The 12,692-nt window shown below is 34.6% G+C and overlaps 1 protein-coding gene across 5 annotated transcripts in view; it reads left to right on the top strand.

Annotated features, from left to right (window-relative positions):
* The window catches only part of ELP4 (elongator acetyltransferase complex subunit 4), a 268,802-nt gene that overhangs the window by 105,080 nt on the left and 151,030 nt on the right, over nt 1–12,692 (top strand). For all 5 annotated transcript variants that reach the window (XM_073347771.1, XM_073347772.1, XM_073347769.1 and 2 more), the window contains one exon: nt 10,832–10,940. In XM_073347771.1, the coding sequence (XP_073203872.1) occupies nt 10,832–10,940 (109 nt within the window). The remainder of the gene's footprint in view (nt 1–10,831; nt 10,941–12,692) is intronic.

The raw sequence follows: 12,692 nt of genomic DNA, 5'->3' as shown, positions 1-12,692 counted from the left end.
TTTGTGTGTTGTCTATCAGTATAAATGACAACAATTTGTGTTAGCCTACTTTCTATTTAAATTGTTGTACATGTATTTTCTGTGAAGAATGGCATTCTAAAATGTGCAATAGTTTGTTACAGTGACATTTTATATATGAACTGTTGATGTTGTTTTAAAAGCTGAAGTTTCTAGATCAGCTCTCAATTTACATCTTTCTGTTTTAGACCTGCTCTATTAATTACATGATAATTGTAATATAAAGAAATGCTACATCTTTAATGATGTTTTTGTGCCCTATGTAGTTAAGCTTTAATGCTAGGGGAAAAAAGATTAAATTAGCCTTGTAACCTCTTTCTCTTCCAGACTGATGATGGAAAATAAAAGCTCTTAGCCACAAAATGTAACACTTAGAATTAATATTTAATTAGACCAGCAAATTGTACACTGTGGCTGAAAGCTTCCAAAGAGTTGTTAGTGCCACAATTGACCTACAAGTTTAATAATAACTCACTTCTAGAAGCAAGTGCCAGTTCAGCATAGTGGAACCACTGTAAGACAGTCCTGTGAGATTAAAATCAGCAAACCAAATGGCAGGCGAGGATTCCTGGGATGGAGCCTTCTGGAAACCTGGGAGCTGGAGTAGCTTTTCAGCCAGGATTCAGATGAGAACAGTGGGCGAAAAAGCTGATCCCTCCTGTTCTGGGAGATTCTGATTGTAGGCCAGATTTCTGGAACAGATTTTTAATAAAATGTTCTTACTGCAACTATTAAAATACATTGCAAATCAAGTAAAGAATACATTTTATGTATATTTTAGGAAGTTTTAGTGTAAAAAGCTCTAAAAACTTCCTGTTCAATGATGTATAATGCACATGAGCTCTGATATTAAATTATCAGATATATTAGTGCTAGAACTATGCTGTTTTGGTGTGACATATGCAATTCTGTATGTCTGTATGGTAGACTGTTTCTTTTTATGTTATCTCATTACTGTATAATGATGAGCAAGTACAGAATACAGATACACAATCATAGTATTATGAAGTGTGCAAATTAAACATGAAATACACATTGCTTTTTAAAAAACAGAATCAGTATTTTTATAAAGGTAAATAGAATATTATCATCTTCTGTGCTGAGTGCAGTTAAAATATAATATCAGTAATGGTATCTTGATAACCATGTGATAACCTTATGTTATAACAAATTATTCTAGTAAAATAGGGCACCATGAGTTCAAAAATGTGCAAACGCACAGCAACAGACTGAGGAAGGAACATTGTGCATTATTTATTGGCTATATCCTAAATAATTAAAGAAACGCTAGTCATTAGTTAAAAATTAAAGCAGGTGAGGGCCTTGCCAGCAGAGGGAGCAGTCATGTCTTCATCAGCTTCCAATCATTTTCCCACCTACCTCAGCTTTTTTCCCAGCAGTCTCCCATCTGGACCTAGTTTTGCCAGCCTGCTCCTGATGACAGCCTATAATTTTATACTCAATAAGGGATTAGTGTAAAATTATTTTAAACTTTATTATTTTTAACCTGCCACTTGATTACAAAAAGAGCTCCATGCTCTGTTTGAGATTTATGTATTAGTAATTATTTATGTAGGCAAGAACTGTGCTTTGACTATCTGTGAATTACATACATTCCATTTAAGGATCATTTAAGGATCTGATGTTGCAGAAAATCCAGCCGTTTCTAAATTGGTAAACATACCACAGTGAATTTTTTCAGTCAAAATGAGAACAAAAGATGCATTTTTTGGGGTCATCATCCTTTTAATCCTGTTTCTATAATGAACAATTCCCAATGAGAATATTAAAGATTTCCTTAAGTCACGCAGTTTGAAATACATGCTGTTCAGCAATTTTGTTATGATTTTCAAATATAGAATGAAAAAACAGATTCAAAATGTGGTTGTTAGATGAGCTGAGTTAAAATTTCGCATGCATATTTTATAGCTTGCTATGAACAACTTGTAGCATAGGATTCTTGTTTTTAAAAAAACTGTTCAAAGTCACAGTGTCAATATTACATTTTCCAGACAATTAGCAAAATATAAATAACATACAGTCGTTTCCATCAAATGCCTTTCTATAGTATAGATGAACAATTGCACTACTTAAATTTACTGTATGTGAAATATATTCAGTGTAGAGACAGAGTTTAGAAGATAGCATATTATTAACATACTAAAACTGTGTAATAGGAAATCTACTGAAGTTATGCAGTCATCGGCTTTATCAGCACTCCATGCAGGTGCAGGGGGCTGCTCACGCAGAGCTTATTGCATGTTCAGAGCCATAGTTTATAAATGGGGGCAAAAATTTGTTCTCTCTCTGAAGAGAACTAATGAGTTCTGTGCATTGTACTTAATAGGAAGTTGCGTGATCTAGCACATAGGGCACCAGACATAGAATCAAGAAACCCAAGTTCTGTTCCCAGCACTCCCATTGACTGGCTCCATGGCTTTGACAAGTCACTTGACTTCTTTCTACTTGTTTACTTATCTTACAATTAGGCTTCTGGTGCTAACCTGCCTTTGTAAAGCACTTTAAGATCAACGATGAAAAGTCTTATGTAAATAGATTTTATATGCTGCAATAGTAAGTTTATTTGTCTTGTTGAGCGCCCTATCATACGAATGTACTGTACAGATAGATCCCTGTATCTCACCAATAGCTTTTGGCACATGAAATAAGAAGGAAAAAGAAAACCAAAGCTGAAACCAGTCAGTTTGAGCTCAAAGTGTGTATATGTTTCTATGCCATGTATGTAAGGCAAACAAGAAAGTCACTCGCCTTTCATAGCAGCTGTGAAGTTGTGATCAGTGGAACTGTTTTGAATAGTGAACTGGCTAACTAACAAGGATTCTCTATGCCCAGTACCAGAGTAGGGGTTTCCCGTCGTTCAGAGCTTTCATCTTGACATTGAAGAGATCAGCTACTGCTGGTTTAGTCTCATTAGTCCTGCTGAAGTAGAACCAGAGTGTAAGGGAGAAAGCATACTAATACTACCTTCTCAAACCAAGTTTGGATCAGTCCCTCAGGAAATTATAAAGCTATTGGGTGACATCAATGCCATTACATACCAAATGAATTCCTGTCTCTCCTGATTGGTGAAAATCTTTGAAGGATGTCTGGATCTGTTACTGATAATATCAAAGCTAGTTAATGATCCCTTGGCAGAGGGCAATGTACTTGTAACTCTTAAATAGGTTCAAGAACGATCCCAGAAATTGTCATCTATTCTTAAACTTCTCTTTCCTGCATAGGATTATTGAGAAGGCGGTGATGGTAAAACTCTAACAGTGACTTCCACCTATATAGTTCACACTGGTTTTAAGGGATAGTGATGGTTAGCTCTTCCTCTTCCCCAAGTGTTCTCCGCTGCAGAATCGTGAAGTGATATCCTGAATTTTTGTTGCCTTTCTTACTCAAAATCTATGTAAGACTACTGGGTGAGAGACTCATGCTCTACAAACTCAAGTGCCATCAATATATAGATGTCCCCTGGTTCTACACGTCTTGCAGGTCTGGACTTCTTCTGTAGTTCCTTTCATTGTGTGATGATTGGATGAAGGGAAACTACTAGACTATTCATTACTTCTGAATGCCCAGAGAGCAGCAGAAGCTATAAATGCCTCTATTATCTTCAGCTGGACTTTTGATTGATCATTTTTCCTGAAATGCAAGCTTACTGAAAGTGATACATGCCATTGTCATTTCCAGAGTGGACTACTGTACTATATGTAGGGCTGACCCTAAAAGACCTTGGAAGTTGCAGTTGGCACAGTATGCAGAAGCTTACCAAATGAGCAAGATTCAGGAACAGGAACACATCTGTTCCCCCTACACTATGTGTGCTCCACACTCTGAGACAGATGCCAATTCAATTCTGTTTCTGTTTCAAGGTCTTTATATTTTATAGTTGAGGCTGTGTTAGGATCTTAAGTGGATAAGGTCCTGATAGCTCAGTGATTGCTTTTTTTTAGCTCCTCTCCTTGCCACATCTGCTTGTGCTGAGGTGGAACTCTGGAATATAGACAAGGTTTGAAGGTTTTGGTGCAAGTTCTATGATTATGGAACTCCCACTAGAGATAAGGCTAGGCCCTAAATTTCACCACCTTTTAAAGCAAGTTGTAAAACTCAACTGCTAACGTGGATGTTTCCCAAAATAACTTAGTCAGACATGCCTGACACACTTCTGCTGGAAATTAATCACCAGATCTACTCACTATAAGGAAGTTGTGGAGGTCTTCCTTCTAAAAGATAACTAAAATATTTTTAATGTTGTAGAGTTTTCAGAGTCTATGATGGTGCAGGTTATAACAATATATATAACAATATAAATAGGCCCTGACAACTCATATTCATCCCATGACACATTCAGTAGGAGTTGGGTGTTTTAATTCTGATCTCCTAGCTAAATTTTTACTTCGGACATATCCAGTATTTTCAATTATGGTATTAACCCCTTACTGCTAATGTGCACTGTTAGTGTTAATGTGCACTACTGAATTCAGTTCTGTGTCCTGTCACAGACGTGGCTGCATTTCAGTGGTATGTGAAAATATATTTCCTTGTCTACCTCACGTGGGTGTTGTCACAGTTAATTAATTTTTTTTTGTAAAGCACATTGCTCTACAGATGAAAGATATTATATACACGTAAGGTATTAAAATTAATAACATCATTATTAAAAGAAGCTCTAACAGAATAACACAAAAACAAAATTCATAATTAATACTACTCTTATGCTTTGGTCAAATGATACCTTCCACATTCCCTTACCATTTTTGATGAAGATATCTAATGTGTTTAGATGTGTGAGTTTTTACTATAAGTATTCTTACTTTTCTTTTCTTCTGTTGGGCACATGAAATTATTTGAAAACTATTCATAGTATGATTGTAAACCAGTATAAACTTGACATGAGTGCAAACAAAAATTAGGGAACATATGAACAATAAGTAAGGCCTTTGCCATCAGATCTATGTCAGTAGTCCCCTACACCTGGTCATAATCCTAGTGAAGGCAGTGTAGGGCTCTTCACAAGATGGCGGTCTGCATCAAATTGCTGAGTTAGGGCCTTAATCTTGTATGTTCATTTCAGAAGGCCACACAGATTTGTGGAAATCCCCTGGAATATATTTTTCAGGGCTTCTGCCATTTACCAGCTGTTGTAGAGGTGCTTAATCCATTTGATAAATAGATTTTTACATATCAGTGGCCTGATCACAAATTCTTTCTGCATCAAAAATGCAGAAAAAAGTTAGTAGGAATTTTGGATCTCCAAGCACTGCAAGAAATGCAAATTCAGCTTTAAAACAAAATAAATGCAGCATTTGTACTTGCTACAATTTTTAATGATAGTTAATATACTTATTTAAAATAGACCACTTTAAAAATTTCTCTTATTTCATGGATTTATAAATGGTAAAACAAGTATTGTATCGTTATAAAATTAGTACCAAAATCTAATCTCTAATTGAAAAATAGCCTTGTTTTTTCTATTGGAAAATAGCCAAGTGATAGTTTAGGGAGGGGAAACTTTTAAAAGCATTCTTTAATTTTTATTGATGATCTAAATTATATGGGTAATTTTATGATTTTTAGTAGCGGTAATTAATAACAAATGGAGATAAATAATTTAGTTGTTTAAGTATTAATAATTTATCCTTTCGATTCAGCTGTACTTTGGGGATTAAGCGTAATGACAAGTGGTAAGTGCTGATATATTGTGCAGGTATTACCATATTATTGCACACATAACCTTTCAGAAAATGTCAAGATTTATTTATTCTAAGGATTACACCGAGCTTGTTTTTCTTACTGCCCTAACTTAGGTTACAACTGCTATAGTATCATTAGTTAATTCAACTCCATGACAGAGAAGGTAATGCGTGAGAAATAAACACATGATTGTAATAGTCATAGTCTACTTTGGATGCTGTGCTAAAGGCTTAGGGAAAGTACATCTAAATCTGCTTTTAGTTCAAAAGTCAAACACTAATTAATTATTTTTGCCTAACCTAGCTCCTTCTGATTTATTTCTGTACGTTTCATATCCTTTTCTGTAAAGGGTCAGGATTTTAAAGAATCACCTATTGGTGATGGCAGAAATCCATACAACTACAGATTTAACTACTATGGAGACCTACAATCGCTTACACGTCCATTATCAAATAATGCCTGTTCAGCTACAAACTTTTATGGGAGTATCCCCAATCTGTGGGGATAATAACTAGTATTCCTTTGCTTGTTATGCTGAAATCTACCAACTAAATACCATGGACAAAAGCAGCTAAAATGTAAATGTTGAATGACTGAAAGTTTCGTACTCTTATCCAGGGCTATGCTGCATATGAACTGTATGTTAATTCATTGTTTTAAATAGTTTTGTACATCCATTTCTAATTATTCTGTGGTTTCTTTAATTAACCTACGTAGATAATGAAACACTTTTTAAACTTTTTTTAATTTGATTTTGATTCAATATATACACCCTATATCATGATTTAAAGAAACTTAATGTTGGGGTAACTGCAATGTCTTTCAGCGGGGTGACCACCAAATGAAGTCCCTCTCACCAAAGGACACTTCTAACCTTTGTTTGGAAAGAGACATAGTATTCCAGTCCTTAATTTCAAATGGAGCATAGAATTCAATGTCAAAAATTATCTTCATACAAAGATCATAATGAAAATTTAAGTTTCTGAATATCTTTAACTTTGTAAATTTAAAGTTGTCACAATGCAGTTAAGTAGGCTTCATGACACATCTGTAATGTGAATTACTAATGTTCCTGTTTAAATGTATAACTTTATGTATAAATCCAGTGTAGAAAAGCTGATGTTACTTTAAGAAGCTTAATTTTTTAGTTTTCACCTATGTTCAATCAGTGTAATACAAAGAATGAGAATTTAAAATAATGTATTGCATTCCGTTTTCCTGCTTTTTAATTTCTTTTAAAATGGGAAAGTACAAAGCAAAACATAGGTTTGTGCTGTCTGGAACTGATGGCTATTTGGAACCTGGGAAATGTTTGACTTCTGGAAGGAAGGTTGAGGCTCATAATGAGAAGGGAACTAGTAGGATTTGCAAACAAGGGGTAGCAAATTGGGTCAAAGTAGTTGATTTTCTCTAAGTAGTTAATCCTGATGAACCAGGATTGCTTGAACTTTTTTTTTTTTTTTTGGTAGGTGAGGGGGTGATTCCAGAAGTCTATAGTCCCATGAAAATAATGTGCATATGCAAACTCAACATATATGGCCCTATATATTTATATGGCAGTAGAATTCCATATATGCTTATGGTCCATACATCATTTTAATTCATCCCCAATTTCTTGAAAAATATTTCTTTAAAAAATAAACATACAGAGTGACTGAGGACTACATAAATGCCAAGAATGAAGGAATATGACAAAGCAACTTTGGAATTGTCTGAGAAGAAAAAAATCCTATAAGTTACAGTATATTTTGTTCACACTCATATTTAATAATGACTAAATGGATTTTCTTCAGATTTAAAACAAAATACACCTCCCCTCTCCCCCCCCCCCCCCCACACATATTTGGCTTGAGACCAAGCATTACAAATTTCAGTCGAGAAGAGAATTTCTGGCTGCAGTTATGATTAGAATCTAGAGTAGAATGGAATACCCATTCACTATAGGATTGCTACCTTATTGCTATAATAATTACATTTTGGCTGAAGTAACTAATTTAGAAAAATTGCAAAGCATCTAGTAAATCAGAGAACTTTCCAGGATTGTTTTATGTAATTTAAAACAATGCCTCTCCTAGTTGCCAGCAAACTAGTTTCCTGATTCTCTTCTGTCCTGGCTCCATTCCTAGCCATGCCATGGCTCATCTCCAGACCTGCCAAGTTTCCGCCAGAAGCTGGTGGGAGATTTGTATAGGGTTGAAGGAAGATTTGGAGCTCTGTTAAATTTTCAAGCCCAGATGGGGCAATGTGATTTGTGTGTTTTATGTCAGCATGCCATACATCACAACTATCTGTGTGCTGACATAAGCATTGATTGGACATTAATATGCTGAACTTTGAAAACTGGAAAATATGTGATATAAACAGATCTTTGTCAACAATGCCACAGAAAGAAACATGTTTGTGTTATGACAGTTCTATGCATAAAATGTATTCATCCCCCAAACCAGAAGAATGCTTTGGTATATTTTAAAACAAAGCTGACTTGAACAAAAAAGCTCCACTCCAGGAAAGCAAACCTATTCAAGCCGGCACTTGAGCATGAACTTAACTTAAAGCATTTTCTTAAATCCCATTGAAGCCAGTCGGACTTAACTATCAACTAAAAGTTAAACATGCTTAAGTGCTGTCCTAAGTAAGCATGGACTTAAACATGTACTTAAATGCTCTCCTGACCGTTCCAAAATGAGTGGCTGTTATTTTTATAATTTCCATTTTTTTGCATGTTGTGGTAGTCTTGCTGATGCCTGAGCATCTTCTGTACCTAAAATAGCTTTACCACACCATTTATAACATACAGTTTACCAAAATGAGCATATAATGGCCTTTGATAACTGGTTTTAGGTATCAGAGTAACAGCCGTGTTAGTCTGTATTCACAAAAAGAAAAGGAGTACTTGTGGCACCTTACAGACTAACCCATTTATTTGAGCATAAGCTTTCGTGAGCTACAGCTCACTTCATCGGATGCATATGCTCACGGAAGCTTATGCTCAAATAAATGGGTTAGTCTCTAAGGTGCCACAAGTACTCCTTTTCTTTTTGTTTTTAGGTATAGTATGATTACGAGTTTATTTCTTCCTTTACTATTAGTTTAGTTTGTATTTGTTAATATCTATGTGGTGTTTTTGGGCAGCTTGGTAATACAATAAAAATAATATTCATAGCCTGCCAAAGAACCTGGTTTAGACAAAATTCTAGAATTTCCAGTGTCTGGATGCTCAGAGCTCACTGGTCACTACACTTCTACAATTGCTTTTTCTTTTTCTAATTGTCCTGTAGATTAGCACTAGCAAGGGCCTCTGAAATATAGGGTTAATGTATAGCATTATTGCTGGCCAGATAGTAGTGGAGTGTGAAAATGTTCACAAGTTCAGCTGTAATTCTGTAGTAGTATGTGTCATTAGGGTGTGATGTAATAATGGTGTGAGTAAGACATGCAGTCAAACTTCTTTATCGTAGTGCAAATGATTGCATAGAATTTCCTTCTAACCAGTAAGACACAGTACAACAGCAAATTACCCTTCACCATGAAATGACTTCACAGAGATCTGGCTCCATGTGAAAACAGGCTATGTTGGCCCTACACAAGTGGTGGCTTTGAAAGGTCAGCAATCCACAGGTACATGGGGAGGGGCATTATGGGATTGGTGAGTTTAGTCCTGCTACCCCAAACAGATTGGCCTGAGTGGAGCAGGAATAGGTTATTTTTGGGGTGAAATAAACATGGTTTTCAGACACTTTCCTACCAACCTTAAGAAGAAACATTCACCTTCCCCATGTGTTTTGCAGGTGTCTCAATAGTCAAGTAGTAGGCTATTATGTTGTTAAATATGGTATTTTGCGGGATATTGGGTTTTATATTTTATATTTTTTTAAATTAAAACCCCTATACATTGCCGTGTAATATGCTTTATCTGTGACTGTATCAATATATTTAGATCTACTTTTGTTTAAATATTGGATGTAAATCATTGTTTGCATTTGGGAATTTTCTGATATACAATATCAAATCTTTGTATAGCTGATAATCTCACATGATGGTGATATTTACAATAGCCCTTTCTCCCTAAGTGAAGGGCACATGATTAAGAAAGAGAATCAGGATATGGAAAAGGCTTTAGAATCAGATGATGGCCTAATTCCTCCTACCTGAAATGGGTATTTGGGGGTAATTATTTGGGCCTGGTACTTTCTGAAAATAAGGTGGGTATGGCATGTGTACACAGCTATCAAGGACAGAGTATAAAAACTCTGGGGACTGCTTTAAGATAAGCACATTGATTAAGTTGAAGCATTCTGCTTTTCACCATAATTTTATCATATTTTACTGCTCATCATATAGTGGTATCTACAAAGAATCTCTTAAGCACATTTTGTTCTTCAGTTTAATATGGAGGTTTCTGTTCTGGTATCCAATATGCATATTTCTCTGTCTTGTAAAATTCAGTATTGCATTAATGTGCAAACAGTACATCCTGATTTTAGGATACATGTGACGATACACTCTCAGATATCAAAGGAGATTTAAGCCCAAAATATCACTACTAAACCGAAAATATATTGAGAAATGGAAATAGGTACTACTGTTTTTTGGATTTATATGTTCCGCAGTGTACTTTCTGATTCAGAAGAAAAACAAAAATGATTGGAAAAATATTTTGCTTATTATTAATGATATTCTTTATCTTCTATTCTAAAACATGTAATCAAGTAATGCATTTTGGAAAATACTGCAATATCATGTTTTAATACATTTTTCAGTTGATGAGGTTTTCAAAGGGACAAGTGGTAGTTGAAAGTCAATGAAAGTTAGCTGCCTAATGCTATGTATGCCTTTGAAAATCTTTCTAAATATGAATAAATGCATAAATCAAAATGAAGATTTAGAAAAAGTATCGAATTTAGTTCTGAGTCAGCTCTCTCTCCATATCATCTTAATTGTTTTCCCTTAGATGCAGGTTACTAGAAGCTTTTTTAGTTTCTGGTTATTTTTAGGTATTGATGACCTATTTTCACTTCAGTTTGTCATTAGAAAACAGACTTACTACTCTCAGAACATTAATTATCTTTTTCGTCACAGAGGATGTATATTTTGTTTCCATGTTTTACAGAATAAAGCAATTATGGAACGTGTAACAAACTTGTCAGATACGGTAGTTGGTCTTGAATCATTTATCGGCTCTGAGAGAGAAACCAATCCATTATACAAGGATTACCAGGGTAAGTTCCATCTTTAGCAATGCAAAAAGTCTGCATGGAGTGCTTCTAGGGCACTTAGCATCTTACTCTCCTATTGGAGTATCTACTATAAAGTAGCATTTGATTTCATTTTGGAATATACCTCTTAAATGTTACTCCTTGCTAACCAATCTTGAGTTAGGCAATTTTTCAGTAAAGTGCATTAAGACTGCAAAGGAAACATGGCAACTCCTTGCATGTTGTCAAGCCATATTACTGAGGCATGGCTCAATCAGATGTATATCTCAACAGGCAGGCTTTGGGGAATTCACATGCAGGGGAGGCTTGGCAATCATCTGACCAGTGAGCTGAACTTGTCATTAAATCAATATTTCTGATCTGCCAAGTTTTAAATAGAGAACGTGAAAAAACATGATATATTTAAGCGAGTGAAGTACTAAATGATGCAGTATGCAAAACTTTGTGTTTGAAGATGATGATTTACTGTTTACTGTTTTTAATTATGGCAGTTCTTCCTTCAAAGGTATTGAGTATGGAAATGAGTGAAGGTAAAAATAAATATGAAACTAATTTTTGTACAGAAACTTATTATTCCACCCAGTCTTTCTGGTGACTTATTTTCAACATGTGTAACAGTGTTTAATCATTGGGTTCAGTTAACAAAAATTTATAAAAGTTTGGGTAGCAGAACTATTTAAATTCTGAAAGATTAGAAGATATGCATAGCCTAAGTAGTGAATAACAAACAGTTTTAGCTAATCCAGAGTGGTGATCTGTGTGCGCATAAATTACCGCTATTATTATTGTGATACTACTGTAGTTCCATGGAAACCTCTAGTCTAAAGACTGAACTGCCTATTTGAAGCCTGCTGTAAGCATGTGAAAATGTGGCAATGTTTTTCCATGCTAGAGCACAGAAAATGAAGCAGAAATGGTATTGAAGAACACTTTATACTACTGTATGTGTTCAGGCTGCAGTTTCATAAATCAGAGCAAACCTTTTTTTAAAAGAAAGAAAAGAAAAGAATGTACATTTGATTATTAGAAAAGAGTGGCTGAAAAAATGAACAAAAGCTACTGCAAAAATAATTTGCCTATTGTATAGGCCCTATTTGACATTTTTGCATTCTAATACAGTTCTGTTAATTTAATATAATAGAACTTATCTTAATAGTGAAGGAGGTCTTTAAGAAAATATATACCTTTCCTATCCTGTATTTCCTTTAAGAACTCATGTTAAATACATTTTGGTTTTTTGTCCCAATAAATAATACTAAACATAAAAGCTTTACTGGGTTTTATTTTCTTATAGTTACTCTTTATCTAAAATCCTAAAAATTGATCAGATTTTATACGATTGAAATTTTTCCAATGGTTTAGGGATGTGGTTTCTTTTCCTGAAAATTTCTTTGTAAAAGATGCATTATTCGCTGCAGATAACACAAGGCTCTGCCTATAGACAAAGTTCAATAGAATGTTTTGATGACATTGCTGCATTTATGAATAAATCCTAAATTTATTGTTTTGTTTTAAAGCCTACAGTTTTGCATTAAACTTGTGAAAAGTAAGTAAAGATTGAAGATGGTGCAGATATCCCTTTATTAAATGTGTATAATTATATTTTACAGCTCTGTTTGTGGTCGAGCTGCTCTACCTGTACATTATGGTCACATTTTGAACTATGTAAATAATTCTTAGAATTCATTGAATGGAAAAAGAGGTTTTTGATTATTTTTATAACATTTTCCCAAGGATTTAGAAGACTTTTTTAAA

Source organism: Lepidochelys kempii, chromosome 6, assembly GCF_965140265.1.
Source record: "Lepidochelys kempii isolate rLepKem1 chromosome 6, rLepKem1.hap2, whole genome shotgun sequence".
Taxonomy (NCBI): domain Eukaryota; kingdom Metazoa; phylum Chordata; order Testudines; family Cheloniidae; genus Lepidochelys; species Lepidochelys kempii.
This window is presented reverse-complemented; position numbering and strand designations above follow the sequence as displayed.